At 45.7% G+C, this 19,832-nt stretch overlaps 1 protein-coding gene across 2 annotated transcripts in view; it reads right to left on the reverse strand.

Annotated features, from left to right (window-relative positions):
• The window catches only part of LOC139409477 (cache domain containing 1), a 132,658-nt gene extending 117,880 nt beyond the window's left edge, over positions 1-14,778 (reverse strand). Inside the window, exon 1 of one of the 2 annotated variants that reach the window (XM_071154671.1) lies at positions 14,273-14,777. In XM_071154671.1, coding sequence (XP_071010772.1) covers positions 14,273-14,524 — 252 coding nt within the window. In that variant the 5' untranslated portion in view covers positions 14,525-14,777. Of the gene's footprint in view, positions 1-14,272 lie in introns of both variants that reach the window. The other variant, XM_071154672.1, reaches the window with a different exon arrangement.
• Between the last annotated feature and the right edge of the window lie 5,054 nt (positions 14,779-19,832).

Here is a 19,832-nt window from a genome sequence, read left to right on the forward strand (position 1 = left end):
CAGACAGAGGAAGGACAGACAGAGGAAGGACAGACAGACAGACAGGGGAAGGAAGGACAGACAGAGACAGACAGACAAAGGACAGACGAAGGACAGTGACAGAGGAAGGAAGGACAGACAGACAGGGGAAGGAAGGACAGACAGACGAAGGAAGGACAGACAGACAGACAGACGAAAGACAGGCGAAGGACAGAGACAGAGGAAGGAAGGACAGAGACAGAGGAAGGAAGGACAGACAGAGGAAGGACAGAGACAGGGAACAGAGGGAGGGTGAGAGAGAGAGATAGGGAACAGAGGGAGGGAGAGAGAGAGAGAGACAGGGGAGAGAGAGAGAGAGACAGGGGAGAGAGAGAGAGAGAGAGAGACAGGGGAGAGAGAGAGAGAGAGAGAGAGACAGGGGGAGAGAGAGAGAGAGACAGGGGAGAGAGAGAGAGAGAGAGACAGGGGAGAGAGAGAGAGAGACAGGGGAGAGAGAGAGAGAGAGACAGGGGAGAGAGAGAGAGAGACAGGGGAGAGAGAGAGAGAGACAGAGGAGAGAGAGAGACAGGGGAGAGAGAGAGACAGGGGAGAGAGAGAGACAGGGGAGAGAGACAGGGGAGAGAGAGAGAGAGACAGGGGAGAGAGAGAGAGAGACAGGGGAGAGAGAGAGAGAGACAGGGGAGAGAGAGAGAGAGACAGGGGAGAGAGAGAGAGAGACAGGGGAGAGAGAGAGAGAGACAGGGGAGAGAGAGAGAGAGACAGGGGAGAGAGAGACAGGGGAGAGAGAGAGAGAGACAGGGGAGAGAGAGAGAGAGACAGGGGAGAGAGAGAGAGAGACAGGGGAGACAGAGAGAGAGAGAGAGAGAGACAGAGAGAGAGAGAGAGAGAGAGACAGAGAGAGAGAGAGAGAGACAGAGAGAGACAGAGAGAGAGAGACAGAGAGAGAGAGAGAGAGACAGAGAGAGAGAGACAGAGAGAGAGACAGAGAGAGAGAGAGAGAGACAGAGAGAGAGAGAGAGAGACAGAGAGAGAGAGAGACAGAGAGAGAGAGAGACAGAGAGAGAGACAGAGAGACAGAGAGAGAGAGAGAGAGAGAGAGAGAGAGAGAGAGAGAGAGAGAGACAGAGAGAGAGAGAGAGAGAGAGAGAGAGAGAGAGAGAGAGAGAGAGAGAGAGACAGGGAACAGAGGGAGGGAGAGAGAGAGACAGGGAACAGAGGGAGGGAGAGAGACAGGGAACAGAGGGAGGGAGAGAGACAGGGAACAGAGGGAGGGAGAGAGAGAGCAAGCCTGTGCTACTATTCTGTTCATGCAGGAAACATATGACATCTAGTCTCATGTATGAATACTCCATATGGCTGTCCCTCACACTGCAATGAACCAAAACAGCAGGATAGAGACCTCATTAACAACACACACACTTCTCAGTCCACCTGCAATCCCACAGCTCCCCTCTCTCTCTGCTAATGTTCCTGTTGCATTACCAAGCAATCCAGATAACATGACCCAGTCCCTGGCAGACAGCACTCTGGTCTTGGAGACACTGATAGCCAAACACAGCTGCTGTGTGTGTATGTGTGTGTGTCCTCTTCCCTATCACACTCAAGGCCCCAACACTACTCTGTCTGCCAATTAGTGTGATCTTTTTTCACTCTCCTTTCTAAAAAAAGAAAAGCGCACCATCCCGCCTTTCATCTGCTCAACAACCTTGTGCTGCAGCGGACGAGGGGTCAGTTCAGACATCAGCCATGGTCACTTCCTGATTCATCTCCACAACCAGTGATCCGACGGAGAATGCAGTCCAGGGCCTCACACACACAATTAGTGAGAGAGTAATACAAAGGGTTAGAGAGAGGCAGAGCGAGAGAGAGAGAGAGAGGAAGATGTTGGGGAGAGAGAGAGGAAGATGTTGGGGAGAGAGAGAGGAAGATGTTGGGGAGAGAGAGAGGAAGATGTTGGGGATAGAGAGAGGAAGAGGTTAGGGGGGGTAGTGTATCAGTTCCCTCCCAGTCAGGAACCTCTCCAGGACCTGTGAGACCAACTGAAACTGAAGACGCCCTCAGGCAGGAGAAAACAATATAGCCACAGAAAGACTTGTTCCTACTAGGGTTGAGCCATATTATGATGGTATCGTTTATGGAAGATGATTGACAGTAATCATCGACGGTGATGTAAGATGATGTAAAACCAATTCAACTTGACTGGGACCAGGCAGTACAGAGCTGACAGGCAGCTCACAGCAGAGCCATGCCTAGTGGCCTACTCCTTTGTTGTAGCCTGCATAAACCTATTCAACTTGACTGGGACCACGCAGTACAGAGCTGACAGGCAGCTCACAGCAGAGCCATGCCTAGTGGCCTACTCCTTTGTTGTAGCCTGCATAAACCTATTCAACTTGACTGGGACCACGCAGTACAGAGCTGACAGGCAGCTCACAGCAGAGCCATGCCTAGTGGCCTACTCCTTTGTTGTAGCCTGCATAAACCTATTCAACTTGACTGGGACCACGCAGTACAGAGCTGACAGGCAGCTCACAGCAGAGCCATGCCTAGTGGCCTACTCCTTTGTTGTAGCCTGCATAAACCTATTCAACTTGACTGGGACCACGCAGTACAGAGCTGACAGGCAGCTCACAGCAGAGCCATGCCTAGTGGCCTACTCCTTTGTTGTAGCCTGCATAAACCTATTCAACTTGACTGGGACCAGGCAGTACAGAGCTGACAGGCAGCTCACAGCAGAGCCATGCCTAGTGGCCTACTCCTTTGTTGTAGCCTGCATAAACCTATTCAACTTGACTGGGACCAGGCAGTACAGAGCTGACAGGCAGCTCACAGCAGAGCCATGCCATGCTAGTGGCCTACTCCTTTGTTGTAGCCTGCATAAACCTATTCAAAAAATATGTTAGAAACTATTTACAGAATGCAAGAAAACAATGTAGACAGCGCAAATAAGATTTTCACCAAAGCAGCACAAATTGTCCAGTCAGAAAATGTCCCAATATCAGATGATCTGGGCAATACAGCCAAAACTCATTTTATTTGACTAGCCACACTTTATTTTCTCTCCATTTGATATATATATAAAAAATATATATATATTTATTTGACCTTTATTTAACTAGGTAAGTCAGTTAAGAACACATTCTTATTTACAATGACTGCCTAGGAACAGTGGGTTCCTACCTGCCTCTAACCAGCAGGCTACCTGCCTCTAACCACCAGGCTACCTGCCTTTCTCCCACGCTAGTTCACGATAAAGTGTTTTTTGAATTACCTAAAAACGTTCTGGCCGTATGTACTTCCTACTAAGGGCTAAATAAAAAGTTAGGTGTAACTGAAACAATGCTTTGTCTGGAAAGAATGTAAATATTGTTTTTGAGCCCATTCCACCTCTCCTGCAATATTAGTAATATCATTAAAACACTAAATAAAGCCTATCTATACAACCACTGTCAGAACATCTTATATTGTCTACTTAAACTACTTACATGAAATATTACATTCCATGTAGCCCGGGAAACAGATTGATATGACCTTACTGTGGTGGGGGATCAAGGACCTTTCCTGTTGCTGGATCAGCAGGCCTGTGTATGGCAGCCGAGAAGAAGAGGCGAAGCGAGAGGTTTCACTCTCGCCAAAATATGTCCAAAATAAGCCCAATGCGTTTCTATGGGCTTATATTAGACCTAAGCTTGTCGCCTGCCCTCCCGCCTTTGGGACGAAGACTCCCAGCAGAGGCATGAGCATCTCCTCATTATATACAGATTTCTGGTGGCAATAATGAGGTGCAGAAGAGGTGAATTTGGCACACCTGCACTTGCTCAAAAACAATATTTAGATTCTGTACAGACGGGCATGTGACTTCATTGTCTGGAGGTACATACGGGCCGGGAAGGCAGTAATGATGATAGCTACTCAACAAAACCACATTCTTTTGGAATGTACTGAAAATACAGTATTTTGAAATGATACGCTTGAAAAGCTGGTGAATGGCATGGTGAATGGCATGGTGAATGTCATGGTGAATGGCATGGTGAATGGCTGCTTCCTGAGTTTAAAGGAGAATGTCTCCTGTAAGCCCAGATTCTGGTTCACCTACAATGTATAGAAGGTTCATAAGATTGCAAGATTGGGCAAAAATGTAAATTATTGAATAATTATCCAGTTCTTGGGACAGCGTAGTTCGTGCTCTGCAGCCGGGCTCTTCATGACTTTCAATCAGCCACACGACGCACAGCCAATGACGCGGTCTTGACCGTTGGCACACACACACACCTCTTCTGTGCCACAGCTCCAACAGAGGAACAGGTCACGAAAAGAGATTTGGCTCCAAAATATATTTTGTCACGATTCCTTTTGTCCCTCCTGTAGCATGCAAGCAAATTTGTATATCTATTGTTTATACATTTAAAAAAACCCGAGTTCCTATTAAATCAGACCCAATGCAACAGTTTATATATCAATATCAAACCCTTTCTGGGTAACAACATTTTGACTGCACTGGGACTCTAACAATGGGTTTCTCTTTTAGGCCGTCATTGTAAATAAGAAACTGTTCTTAACAGACTTGCCTAGTTAAATAACTGATAAATAAATTAAAAAGTATCTTTATTTTTCCTCCTCTCACTTAGTCTCTCTGCTAGTGAGAGAAATCACACTTCATTTTGTGATTTTCCTGTGGCTAAGAATCATGGGCTTTCCCTGTGAACACCTTTCCTTAGGCCGAACACCATCCCAGTCACTTCCACTATAAACACTTTCGGCCTGAGGACACTGAAAACACATACAAGACACACACACACACACACACCTTCACGGATAGCTCAGCCACATCCTGTGTCATAACTACCAGGGAGAGAACTCTCCTCCATTCAGATGGAAACTACAACACCAGAGAACAAGTTCCATTCCCTGGAGGCTGACGTCCTACCAGTTCATCTTCAACCACACAAGTTCCATTCCCTGGAGGCTGACGTCCTACCAGTTCATCTTCAACCACACAAGTTCCATTCCCTGGAGGCTGACGTCCTACCAGTTCATCTTCAACCACACAAGTTCCATTCCCTGGCGGCTGACGTCCTACCAGTTCATCTTCAACCACACAAGTTCCATTCCCTGGAGGCTGACGTCCTACCAGTTCATCTTCAACCACACAAGTTCCATTCCCTGGAGGCTGACGTCCTACCAGTTCATCTTCAACCACACAAGTTCCATTCCCTGGAGGCTGACGTCCTACCAGTTCATCTTCAACCACACAAGTTCCATTCCCTGGAGGCTGACGTCCTACCAGTTCATCTTCAACCACACAAGTTCCATTCCCTGGAGGCTGACGTCCTACCAGTTCATCTTCAACCACACAAGTTCCATTCCCTGGAGGCTGACGTCCTACCAGTTCATCTTCAACCACACAAGTTCCATTCCCTGGAGGCTGACGTCCTACCAGTTCATCTTCAACCACATAAGTTCCATTCCCTGGAGGCTGACGTCCTACCAGTTCATCTTCAACCACACAAGTTCCATTCCCTGGAGGCTGACGTCCTACCAGTTCATCTTCAACCACACAAGTTCCATTCCCTGGAGGCTGACGTCCTACCAGTTCATCTTCAACCACACAAGTTCCATTCCCTGGAGGCTGACGTCCTACCAGTTCATCTTCAACCACACAAGTTCCTGTATAAATACAGCCAACAGGACTTTATACATTCCACTGGCAATACTCTTCAAAGAAAGGTCAAGAACAATTTCTTGATGAAAAAGGTGAGAGTTATTTTATGAAAGCACTAGTCTATGAACATTGCTAGTCTATCAGAGGACTTTGTTCTTCTGTGCAATGAGAAGTCTTTGTGTGACCTGGGTTAGCTTCTAGAGTGTCTGCTGTTATGAATGGCTGTGAGGATAGGAGTTAGACTAACTGAGCTGACCTCTAATGACCCCTGCACAGAGGGCCATGTGAGGGAGGTGGACTGATGAGGACAACTCTTTTAGGATATGCCTTATTATTCACCCCCAGTCAAAGAGTGAGGCTGGCAGCACACTGACCGCTCTGTGCCACACTGGGCATTGTTGTGTGGGGGCTTTGGTTAGTCCAGCAGAGCAAACCCCGGCCCAGTCCACTGATCCGTCCCTTCCCCCCTTCATTGGGAATGCAAAGCAGGAGAGAGAGGAAGAGGGGGCTCCCCTCATTGGGAATGCAAAGCAGGAGAGAGAGGAGAAGAGGGGGCTCCCCTCATTGGGAATGCAAAGCAGGAGAGAGAAGAGAAGAGGGGGCTCCCCTCATTGGGAATGCAAAGCAGGAGAGAGAGGAGAAGAGGGGGCTCCCCTCATTGGGAATGCAAAGCAGGAGAGAGAAGAGAAGAGGGGGCTCCGCTCATTGGGAATGCAAAGCAGGAGAGAGAAGAGAAGAGAGGGCTCCCCTCATTGGGAATGCAAAGCAGGAGAGAGAGGAGAAGAGGGGGCTCCGCTCATTGGGAATGCAAAGCAGGAGAGAGAGGAGAAGAGGGGGCTCCGCTCATTGGGAATGCAAAGCAGGAGAGAAGAGAAGAGAGGGCTCCCCTCATTGGGAATGCAAAGCAGGAGAGAGAAGAGGGGGATGGGGAGATCTCAGAAGATAAAGTGCCGGGCTGGAGAAGTGGGAAGGGTAGCCAATGATTCCCTACTTCCCTCAGCAGTCTGCCTCTACCTCTCCTCAATGTCCCTTCCACCTTCCTCTTTCTTCCCCGGGAGTTGAGTTCATCTTCACCCAGTCCTTTGTGCTGAGTGAAGAGCAGGTGTGGAGAGGCCTTGCTGTCCTGGGCAGCCCTGCAGGGATCAGCCCTGCAGGGATCAACACACAGGGATCCCAGACACACACGGATCCTTTTCTTCAGGTGTCTGCGTGTGTTGAACTGATGAAATAAATGCCAGCTAATCACGGCTCCTGTTTAATAATAAAGCCATTTGAGAGGAAACTAAGGGCCATTGGTCTCTCATTGAGGAACAGGGGCTTCAGACACTCAATTAACCAGTGAATAGCTAACTGGGTTTGACCATCTCTTGCTACTGGTCACCTGAAGTCCACATAACCATCTTTGATGGTACTGATTAGAGGAGGGAACTTCAAGGAAGTGAGGAGGAAAAAAGCCTATTCTAAGACTAAGGAAAAACGGAAATATAGCCCAAAGTTTTTCTATTTAGATGAGATAGGCCTAGTTGCAGAGGAACATTCCCTCCTGATTGTTAACTCCAGCATGGCATCCAAGGGGTGGCCCTAACCCAGGGGCGGCCCTAACCCAGGGGCGGCCCTAACCCTAACCCAGGGGCGGCCCGGCCCTAACCCAGGGGCGGCCCTAACCCAGGGGCGGCCCTAACCCAGGGGCGGTCCTAACCCAGGGGCGGCCCTAACCCAGGGGCGGCAGGAACGGGAATAGATAAATGATCTCGGTCTACCACGCTGTAGTGTACAAACTGTTTGAAAACCAACAGCTGGACCAGGCCAGTCAGCCCAGGAGGGAAGGAAAGGAGATCGTATCGTTCATTCCTGGCCTTGGCCGGGCCAGGGGCGGTGGGGTGAGGGGAGAAGGTGGTGGGGTGTGGTGCAGGCCAGGGGGAGGTGGTGGGGTGTGGTGCAGAACAGGGGGAGGTGGTGGGGTGTGGTGCAGGCCAGGGGGAGGTGGGATGTGGTGTAGGCCAGGGGGAGGTGGTGGGGTGTGGTGCGGAACAGGGGGAGGTGGTGGGGTGTGGTGCGGAACAGGGGGAGGTGGTGGGGTGTGGTGCAGGCCAGGGGAAGGTGGTGCAGGCCAGGGGAAGGTGGTGCAGGCCAGGGGGAGGTGGTGCAGGCCAGGGGGAGGTGGTGGGGTGTGGTGCAGGCCAGAGGGAGGTGGTGCAGGCCAGGGGGAGGTGGTGGGGTGTGGTGCAGGCCAGGGGAAGGTGGTGGGGTGTGTAACACGGAAATTACATGACAATAATGAGCCTATATACAGGGGGTACAGGTACTGAGTCAATGTGTGGAGGAACAGGTTAATTGAGGTAATTTGTACATGTAGGTAGGGATAAAGTGACTATGTATAGATAATAAACAGTGAGTAGCAGCAGTGTAAAAACTAGGGATGCATGATATATCGGTGAACCTAGCTAATACTTACAAGGATTCCTAAATCATTGCAAAGAATAACGAAAATGACTGCAGTTTCTACTAGTCATTGTTTTCAGGCCAGTTGTATTGGTGCTAGCAAGGTACCAAGCTAAAGCTGGCTACCACAGAAGTTGCGGTCAAACAAATTATGCTTTATTACCGTTTGTGGCAGGTGTTTGCAGACTTTTTTTGTACAGCTTTGACAGTGCTACTGTATCTTTTTTGACACACAAACACCCAAACAGAGTTCCATAGTATGTATGTCGTGAAGTTAATAGAAGTGACGCTATTACTGTGTAACTACAGTAGGGCAACATGGATTCCATTATCGTGGCTTTAATGGATTTCGCCTTTGAGTTGTCTCGCTGAAATGTTCTTACTCTTTCAAAAGACTTGACTTGTTGACTGCTCGATCCACACAGCAGACATTGTGGGCTAGGTTAGGAATGCTGTGTTGCATGTGTAGTGCAAAATTTAACGTGGCATCATTACGTCATGTACCTACGTTATATAGGTATGCAATGTAGCTTTGACATCTGTTTTTAACATCCGCGTTAAACTAGACATCGGGCTGATACCGATGTTGGCATTTTTTTATCTAATATCGGCCGATTCCGATATGTTCACCGATATATCATGCATCCCTAGTTTTTACACTGCTGCTACTCGCTGTTTATTATCTATACATAGTCACTTTATCCCTACCTACATGTACAAATTACCTCAATTAACCTGTTCCTCCACACATTGACTCAGTACCTGTACCCCCTGTATATAGGCTCATTATTGTTATGTCATTTCTGTGTTACTTTTTGATCTTATTGTGGGTTTTTTTAAACTTTATTTAGTAAATATTTTCTTAACTTTATTTATTGAACTGTATTGATGGTTAAGGGGTTGTAAGTAAGCATTTCACGGTAATATATTCGGTGATTTGATTTATTTCACTAGATTTTTATGGACACGCCCAACATTTTTACACACATCTTAAAGTGTTCCAATAAGCAAACGAGGCTGCTTCCTGGTCCTAAAACCCACAGGGTCATTTCACTTCATTACGAATAGAGATAAAACAAATCCAAAGAAACTTTGTGGAATTGCAAAGTAAACTGCCTAAAAAATGTTAATAGGCATGTGCATCAACTCAAACATGAATGAAAATATAATTTGATGGAAAACCAACTCTGTACAATGACAGAGAGCACATCATCTGAAGAGGCAGATCATGAGTTCAGAACACAAAGCACAGAGTAATGGGATGCATGTGTGGTTAACTCTGAGAATACCTCAACATCTTTACTCCTAGACTTCTGGAACACCACATAATGTTCTAGAACCATTCCGGAACAGAAAAAAGAACACAACTTTAAAGAGGCCAGGTCAGTGGGAGTTCAGGCCTCAGAACAAAAGAGTAGCAGCTCCTCATGTCAGAGAAACATGTGCTGGTGAGTGGTGGGAGAGAGTAGGCCTATAGCCGGGGGGCCAGGAGGGGGTTGATTTTTGATAACTTCGCTCAGAGGCCCACCACAGAGACCCAGCCACTCCAGAGAGCCCCTCTCCCCAGCCTCATCCCACCAGCAAGGCTAAGTGTGATGGATGGAGGTCTATGGATGTTAACCGTCTGGCTGATTTCATAGAGGTTTTCTTAATAGGGCTCCTCACCGTGAGAGATGGGTCCCACCTAGACACTGTCTGTGAAGAGACCAGAACCAAGGAGACACATTCGCCACAGGACCAGGCTACCGTTGTGAGCTGCAGTTTTGGGGGGGAATTTTCTACATCATCTACTACATTGCAATTTTGAAAATAAATATGTCATAATTGGAAGCCATGTGTGTTTTTCTCCTCACACACAGAGATAGGTTGTCCTAATAACTAGCAAAACACCAGGGCATCACATGTAAGCTAGATCCAGCACTGGCTGTGGGTCTGCTGGGTATTACAAGAGCACCATAGCCAATGCAGCACAGGCACTTTGAAGCTGCTCTGCAGAGGAACATCAGGAATTCAGATTGTATTATCTTCTCTTATGGGCTGCATTTTGACCACTAAGATAGGTGAAAAGAAAAGAGAGAAGTGTGAAGAGAGGTGTAACCGAGCTTGTCTAGTCAGAAGTAAAACCACGACAAGAAAGAGCAGCCAGGGAGAAGGAAACAGTCTCATACACTCTCAACAACTGTTGGACTTGGACAGGACCCAACCCTAAAGATCAGGACCTAAAGATTCTTTCCTGGGGATACTTCACAGGTTCCGCACCCCCCACACATAATTATTAAATTAGGAGGACTGGACAGGATTCTGGACGAGCCAACGCCAAAACAAACCACAAGCACCACAACCCCCTGCTTCCCCCTTCCTGTGATTATAGGAAGTAGCCCCACCTTTCAGTTGGAGAATCAACATATTGATCAGGGGAAATAGAAGGCAAATACATGCTCTCTGGGAAAACTGTACTTACACAGAGAGTGAGTGACGAGCATCTGATTTCTCTTAGCTGCGGCTATGCTGTCTGTAACGCAGTCCCCCTATGCTCCGCTTATTTGGCTAGGCCTAACTGTTAAAGGCTACATAGGCCTGGGTTGCTGTGTCTCAACAGTTGAGAAAATACAATAAAGACCATCAGTGTTTAACTCCACTGCAAATTAGGGGAAAAATTATGTCTCTAAAATTAGAACAATTTCAACCTTTGAAGGTTGTTCTAAAAATGCATTCCGGGCAGAGCTCTACAGTGCTACCATTTTGGTCACATATGCTCCTAAATATTTGACTGTGCTACCTGGAATTTTAATTCGGGACCACCAATGCCCCCTTGTAAAAAAAAAATATATATATATATATATATATATATATATATTTTGTAATTGCTGGCAATTATTATCATTAATACCTAGAATATTTGAAGTATCTTAATGTGCTCCTACATTTTTCCACTTAGGAGCAGATGTAAGAAATGTCAGCGTAGAGGCCTGCAGCGGTAGGCCTGCTCACTCAGCACCAAAGCTCATCTCCTCTCTACAGAAGCACTTGATTATCCACGCATTACGTTACAAACGCGATTGAGAACATAGGGTTTGTCTGTGTAACCAGGCTCCCTTGATAATTGAAGTCACTGACAGATTGTATCAATTTAACCCACTGACTCAAGAGACCATGACAGGGCAGTGGCACACATCATATTACAAATAAGACCAGATTTACACTTATTTACATGGGCAGAGGACAATGTGAGGTTTGGTTGATTATAGAAAGACCAACAAAAATGGATGAAAATGTAATCCCGGCAAGAAACGATATCATGCAAACAGGAATTATGACAAATGTATCTGTCTCTTTAAATTCATTGTGTATTACTTCCTCCTGTATAATTCACTGTGTATTCAGGATTGGGTCAGAGCACTTCAGTATAATCCCAGTATGGACACATTCCCAGCCTAGTCTAGCTTTAGTAGTAGAGACAGTTCTTTTGTCTTCATATTATTAGTATTATTTATTTATTTATTATTATTTTTTGCCATTTAGCAGACACTCTTATCCAGAGTGACTTACAGGAACAATTAGGGTTAAGTGCCTTGCTCAAGGGCACATCGACAGATCGGTTTCTGGTTCGGATCCCAGGGCCGACTAGGTGACCATTCAGTTACTGGCCCAAATGCTCTCAACCGCTAGGCTACTTCCATGGAGCAACAGGCCCTGCCTAGCACACATACCAGTGTTAGGGCAGGGAGATCAGCTGCCATAGCCACATCTCTACACTTATTTACATGGGCAGGTACAGTACGCATAACTTTGTGGTCAAAGAGGTCTGACCAAACATATAGCTTCATATCAATGCAATGCCTGAATTAAATCAGCTAAAAGCCCAGCTACATTTTCACAGCTTGTAAAATAACATGACAATCAACCTAGAATGTTGCAGTTTTACAGGAAAACGCTGAAAATCATTTTTTTTTGCCATTAATGATTTTGTAAGATGAATCAGAAACCAACCGAAACCACAGACACAAACCAGAAGACTGATAAATATGGGCATTCATTAAATTACACTCAGAGTACACCACAGCCAAGGCATGAATACTAGAAGAAATCAATGGCCAAAATAAGGTGGATAATAGTATCATGAGGTCAACACCGAGAGAGAGAAACTGAAAGGAAGAGAAAGAGAGACCAAGAAAGAGCAAAGATGGGGGAATCAAATCAAGCTTTATTTATAACACACATTTCAGACATGGAATGCAACGCCCTTCACAGGAAAGAAAAGACCCAATGTTCTTCACAGAAAAAAAAGACCCAATGTTCTTCACAGGAAAAAAAGGATCAATGTTCTTCACAGGAAAGAAAAGATCCCAATGTCCTTCACAGGGAAAAAAAGATCCAATGTTCTTCACAGGAAAAAAAAGATCAATGTTCTTCACAGGAAAGAAAAGATCCCAATGTTCTTCACAGGAAAAAAAGGATCAATGTTCTTCACAGGAAAGAAAAGATCCCAATGTCCTTCACAGGGAAAAAAAGATCCAATGTTCTTCACAGGAAAAAAAAGATCAATGTTCTTCACAGGAAAGAAAAGATCCCAATGTTCTTCACAGGAAAGAAAAGATCCCAATGTCCTTCACGGGAGAAAAAAGATCCCAATGTCCTTCACAGGAAAAAAAAGACCCAATGTTCTTCACAGGAAAGAAAAGATCCCAATGTGCTTCACAGGGAAAAAAAGATCCCAATGTCCTTCACAGGGGGAAAAGATCCCAATGTCCTTCACGGGGGGGAAAAGATCCCAATGTCCTTCACAGGGAGAAAAAAAGATCCCAATGTCCTTCACAGGGAGAAAAAAGGATCCCAATGTCCTTCACAGGGAGAAAAAAGGATCCCAATGTCCTTCACAGGGAGAAAAAAGATCCCAATTTCCTTCACAGGGAGAAAAAAAAGATCCCAACGTTCTTCACAGGAAAAAAATATCCTAATGTCCTTCACAGGAAAAAAAGATTCCAACGTTCTTCACAGGAAAAAAAGACCCCAATGTTCTTCACAGGAAATGAAAAGAGAAAGGAAACAAAGAAGGCCCCAGGGATCACAGCAGGCCTGAAAGCCAGGTCACAGTGGTAGGATGAAGGGTAGTGGAAAGATGAAACACCATTTGGACTGGGCCCCCTACTGATCATCACTGTGAGCCCTGCCTCTGAAGTGTGAAGCAACCCCCTTCCACCATCACTGCACTGTTCGCCATTTGTTGGCCATGGCCAGACCCCCCTTTAAACTAGCACGACAAACAGTGTTCCGAAAATCAATCAGGACAATTAAAATATGATAATTGTGTGCATTTAGCGGTTTTCTACAATGTACCCACAAAGACAAAAAAATGTCACCGAAAAAGGAAGGCACTAATTCTGTAATCAATCATTTAAAATGTTCAGCTATTAGAAACAACCGAGATCATTTTGTACTATCCACATCGCACTAAGCCAAATAGTAAAATCATGGCAGACTTCTGTTTTCGTCAAAATAACAGCAAATAATTTCACCTAAAATAGGAGCAGTGGTGTGGTGAGAGGAGGGGATGTGAATGAAGTGCGTTTAGTTCTCACCTCCCCATTCACACACACTAATTGTGGTAATTCATAAATGTAACAGAAATCTGACACTATAAACGTTATAACTGTGACACCATAAAGCCTATATAAAAGGTCCTGAGAAGATAACGCTGAAATGCTGCAGGTAAAGTGTTATCATCAGAATAATTTATCTAACATCCTTCCTCTAGGACTTCTAGGTGATGCAGTTCCTGATAAAGTGTGACAACACACCAACTATCTCAAGGTGCTGTTAAAATATTCTAACCTGCTACGAAAAAGTAACGTCGGTATCGAAGTGCCTTGAAAAGTGTGTTTCCCTTGTCACACTGCAACATTTTGTCATCCGCATACGACTTCAAAGAGCGCCTTTCAAGAATGGCAAATATGTAACGTGAATAGCTACAAAGAACGTGGTTGTTGTAATTGATGTAGCTAGTTTAATAGAACATTTGTTACATTTCTGACCACAAAGTTACACTAGTACAGAACTGCAACAATGTGACATAATTAGTAGCTGTAGCTAGTGATTGTAGATCGCAACAGAACCAATTCATGAAAAAAATAAAATAATAATTGTATCGAATGTTAAAATCGAAACAGAACATTTGAACAGTTTTGTTACCTGCATGTTGAAGACTCCAAGCTCCTGCGAGGACAGTTTTTTCATTTGAACGGCTAAAACTTGTGCCTCCTCCAAGATCGAGAACTCCGTTTCGGCACCACAAACCCCACAACATAGAAGCGACATGACTGCCATACAGCTCCAAGAAACCGCCATGAAGTCATACCAGTGGAGTCTCGACTGCTTACTCCAATTCGTGTATGGAATTTGTGTTAAAATCACGGATCCTTCTCCCCCTACCCGCCTCGCCATGGTGGCTGGGGTAGTTGAATAGTAAACAGGGAATTCGCTTTGCAGCCCTTGGGGGAAAACTTCAAGGGAACAACTTCGCAACGTCGTCGCTAAACCTGGACCTCCTTTCAAGACAAACTCCCTCGATTTTAAACGGCGACATCAATGCATATTCGGGAATCATTGAAGGCAGGAAAATAAAATCCGTGAAAGCACCTATAGCTGTTTTTTTTTTTTTTATCCTGCTCACCCCGCACCAACTCCAGCAAAGTGTGAGCCGGAGAATCACAATGGGGGTGAAAGTAGGAGGAGCGGGAGAAAAACCACGGCATGGAGCTTGAGGTGGGAATGGATTGGGATTTGATTTGGAGAACAATCTTACATAACAACAAGTGGAGGCTGCTGAGGGTAGTAATAATAATGCCTGTAATGGAGTCAATGGAATGGTATCAAACAAGTGGTTTCCATGTGGTTGATGCCATTCCATTGACTTCATTCCAGCCATTATTATGAGCCGTCCTCCCCTCAGCAGCCTCCACTGATAACAACTAGGCTACTGTAAAACAATATGCTCAACAGACTCTCTGTAAATAGCTACTATAGGCTACATCAGCTAAAGCAACATATGCCTAGTATTTTATATAGTCAACAAACACTGGGGATTGCAGTTTTTATTATATTTCATCAAGCAAATAGAAATCACATAATGTAAAGCACTTTCTTTCAACAATGGTGATAATGAAAAATCACATTTTGCTTTAAAACATAGGCCAAGTGGTTATCCTAGCCATATGCTACAACAGCACCATCCACAACTGCAGGGCTCTCCAGAGGGTGCCCTTACAACAACAAGAAATGCAGTTTTGAAACTGCAGTCGACTGTGGTATTTTGGACACAGTAATTACAGTATAACTGCAGTTACACTGCAAAATTACTGCAGTAAATCTCTAATTGCAGTTATACTTCAGTGTACTGCAGTTACACTGCCCTCTGACTGCAATCTTTTTTTGTAAGGGTGGTGCGGTCAGCCCAACGCATCACCAGGGGCACACTGCTTGCCCTCCAGGACATCTACAGCAACCAGTGTCACAGGAAGGTTAAAAATATTTTCAAGCACCTCAGCCACGGCCTGTTCATCCCGTTACCATCCAGGTGGAGACAGTACAGGTGCGTCAAATCTGGGACCGAGAGACTGAGAAACAGCTTCCATCTCCAGGCCATTAGACTGTTAAACAGTTACCACTAGCCTCAGTCACTGTTCTAACCGGCTACTACCTGGTACTCTACCCTGCACCTTAGAGACTGCTGCCCTATGTACATAGTCACTGTTCTAACCGGCTACTACCTGGTACTCTACCCTGCACCTCAGAGACTGAGAAACAGCTTCCATCTCCAGGCCATTAGACTGTTAAACAGTTACCACTAGCCTCAGTCACTGTTCTAACCGGCTACTACCTGGTACTCTACCCTGCACCTCAGAGACTGCTGCCCTATGTACATAGTCACTGTTCTAACCGGCTACTACCTGGTACTCTACCCTGCACCTTAGAGACTGCTGCCCTATGTACATAGTCACTGTTCTAACCGGCTACTACCTGGTACTCTACCCTGCACCTTAGAGACTGCTGCCCTATGTACATAGTCACTGTTCTAACCGGCTACTACCTGGTACTCTGCCCTGCACCTTAGAGACTGCTGCCCTATGTACATAGTCACTGTTCTAACCGGCTACTACCTGGTACTCTACCCTGCACCTTAGAGACTGCTGCCCTATGTACATAGTCACTGTTCTAACCGGCTACTACCTGGTACTCTACCCTGCACCTCAGAGACTGCTGCCCTATGTACATAGTCACTGTTCTAACCGGCTACTACCTGGTACTCTGCCCTGCACCTTAGAGACTGCTGCCCTATGTACATAGTCACTGTTCTAACCGGCTACTACCTGGTACTCTGCCCTGCACCTTAGAGACTGCTGCCCTATGTACATAGTCACTGTTCTAACCGGCTACTACCTGGTACTCTACCCTGCACCTTAGAGACTGCTGCCCTATGTACATAGTCACTGTTCTAACCGGATACTACCTGGTACTCTACCCTGCACCTCAGAGACTGAGAAACAGCTTCCATCTCCAGGCCATTAGACTGTTAAACAGTTACCACTAGCCTCAGTCACTGTTCTAACCGGCTACTACCTGGTACTCTACCCTGCACCTCAGAGACTGCTGCCCTATGTACATAGTCACTGTTCTAACCGGCTACTACCTGGTACTCTACCCTGCACCTCAGAGACTGCTGCCCTATGTACATAGTCACTGTTCTAACCGGCTACTACCTGGTACTCTGCCCTGCACCTTAGAGACTGAGAAACAGCTTCCATCTCCAGGCCATTAGACTGTTAAACAGTTACCACTAGCCTCAGTCACTGTTCTAACCGGCTACTACCTGGTACTCTGCCCTGCACCTTAGAGACTGCTGCCCTATGTACATAGTGACTGTTCTAACCGGCTACTACCTGGTACTCTGCCCTGCACCTTAGAGACTGCTGCCCTATGTACATAGTCACTGTTCTAACCGGCTACTACCTGGTACTCTGCCCTGCACCTTAGAGACTGCTGCCCTATGTACATAGTCATTGAACACTGGCCACTTTAATAATACATAGTGTTTTCCCCACTTGATATGTATATACTATATTCTAGTCATGGCTCATCCTATATAACTACTGCTGTACACACCTTTTATATTAATATACTGTCTGTACACACCATGATATGTATATATATATATATATATATATATATATATATATATTCCAGATTCTGACATTACTCGTTTACAACATTTCTTAATGTCTTTATATTTTTCAGAATTATGTGTGTATTGTTTTTATTTATCTTAATGCATTTTATATTTACATTTTAGTATTTTAGCAGATGCTCTTATCCAGTGCGACTTACAGTTAGTGCATTCATCTTAAGATAGCTAGGTGGGATGACCACGTATCACTGTCGTAGTAAATATATTTTTCGTCAATAAATAAAATAGCTATCAGCAAAGTCAGAGCTAGTAAGGGGAAAATAGTCAAGTGTGAGTGTTAGTTCACAAAAGGCTTTTTTTGGGGTGGGGGGGGGGGGGTGATGTTGCATTATTAAAGATACTCTTTGAAGAGGTAGGGTTTCAGATGTTTTCGGGGTACCAGGACAGAGAAGATGGGTAGGAGGGCCTAGAGACCAGAGGTGTCAAAATGGAGTGGGGGAGTAGGCTTAGAGCAGAACCTGAAGGTAGGGTGGGGCAATTCCTCTTGCTGCTCCATAGGCAAGTACCATGGTCTTGTAGTAGATGCGAGCTTCGACTGGAAGCCAGCAGAGTGTGTGGAGGAGCAGGGAGATATTGGAGAACTTAGGAAAGTTGAACACCAGGCGGACTGCAGCGTTCTGGATAAATCACAGGGGTTTAATGGCACAAGTAGTGAGCCTAGTCAACAGCGACTTTCAGTAGTCCAGATGGGAGATGACAAGCGCCTGGATTAGGACCTGCGCCACTTCCTGTGTGAAGAAAGGTTGTACTCTACAGATGTTGTGGAGCATGAACCTGGAGGAGCGAGGCACTGCTTTGATGTTTGCAGAGAATGGCAGGGTGTTGTCCAGGGTCGTGCCAAGGTTATTTGCACTCTGGGAAGGGAACATTGTGGACTTATCAACCATGATGGAGAGGTCTAGAAGCAGACAGGCCTTCCCCGGGAGGAAGAGCAGCTCCGTCTTGTTGAGGTTGAGCTTGAGGTGGTGGGCAGACATCCAAGCTGAGATATCTGCCAGGCAGGCAGAGATGCGTGTCGCCACCTGGGTGTCAGAGGGGGGGGAAGGAGAAAAGTAGTTGAGTGTCATCTGCATAGCAATGATAGGATAGACCATGTGAGGATATGACGGTGCTGAGTGACTTTGTGTGTAGACAGAAGAAGAGAGGGCCTAGAACCGAGCCCCGGGGGACACCAGTAGTGAGAGTACAGGGTACAAACACAGATCCTCCACATCACCTGGTAGGAGCGACGTGCCTGAGCCACCCAGCCCCGAGAGGGTGGAGAGGAGGATCTGATGGTTCATTGTGTGGAAGACAGCGGATAGCTCTAGGAAGATGAGAACAGAGGAGAGAGAGTCAGCTTTGGCAGTGTGGAGATACTCTGTGACAGAGAAGAGCAGTCTCAGTTGAGTGACCCTTCTTGAAGCCTGACTGGTTAGGGTGAAGATCATTCTGAGAGAGTTGGTCAGAGACGGCACGCTCAAGTGATATGGAACTAAAATAAAAAAGGCTGTTGTTTTTTACATCAGAGGGGTATTACTGGACTGTTGGAGCTAGAAACACATGCATTTTGCTGCACCTGCGATACGATCTTTAAATCTGTATATGCAACCAATATAATTTGATTGGATTTTCTCACTTGTGAAATGGAAACTAACCAATAAAACCAGGACCAGAGTCTCCAATAGAAAGACTGTCTTCGGTCAAGACATTTGATTTATCACATGTCCCAAATACAACTGGTGTAGACTTCACAGTGAAATGTTTGCTTACGAACTTTTCCAAACTTTTTTTATAACAAATAAAATAGTAATTAACAGTAGAGGAATAAAATATAATACACAAGAATGGAGCTATATACAGGAAGTACCAGTACCAGATCAATGTGGAGCTACATACAGGGAGTACCAGTACCAGATCAATGTGGAGCTACATACAGGGAGTACCAGTACCAGATCAATGTGGAGCTATATACAAGGAGTACCAGTACCAGATCAATGTGGAGCTATATACAGGGAGTACCAGTACCAGATCAATGTGGAGCTATATACAGGGAGTACCAGTACCAGATCAATGTGGAGCTATATACAGGAAGTACCAGTACCAGATCAATGTGGAGCTACATACAGGGAGTACCAGTACCAGATCAATGTGGAGCTATATACAGGGAGTACCAGTACCAGATCAATGTGGAGCTACATACAGGGAGTACCAGTACCAGATCAATGTGGAGCTATATACAGGGAGTACCAGTACCAGATCAATGTGGAGCTATATACAGGGAGTACCAGTACCAGATCAATGTGGAGCTATATACAGGAAGTACCAGTACCAGATCAATGTGGAGCTATATACAGGAAGTACCAGTACCAGATCAATGTGGAGCTATATACAGGGAGTACCAGTACCAGATCAATGTGGAGCTACATACAGGGAGTACCAGTACCAGATCAATGTGGAGCTACATACAGGGAGTACCAGTACCAGATCAATGTGGAGCTATATACAGGGAGTACCAGTACCAGATCA

The sequence above is a fragment of the Oncorhynchus clarkii genome, chromosome 5 (genome assembly GCF_045791955.1).
Source record: "Oncorhynchus clarkii lewisi isolate Uvic-CL-2024 chromosome 5, UVic_Ocla_1.0, whole genome shotgun sequence".
Classification (NCBI taxonomy): domain Eukaryota; kingdom Metazoa; phylum Chordata; class Actinopteri; order Salmoniformes; family Salmonidae; genus Oncorhynchus; species Oncorhynchus clarkii.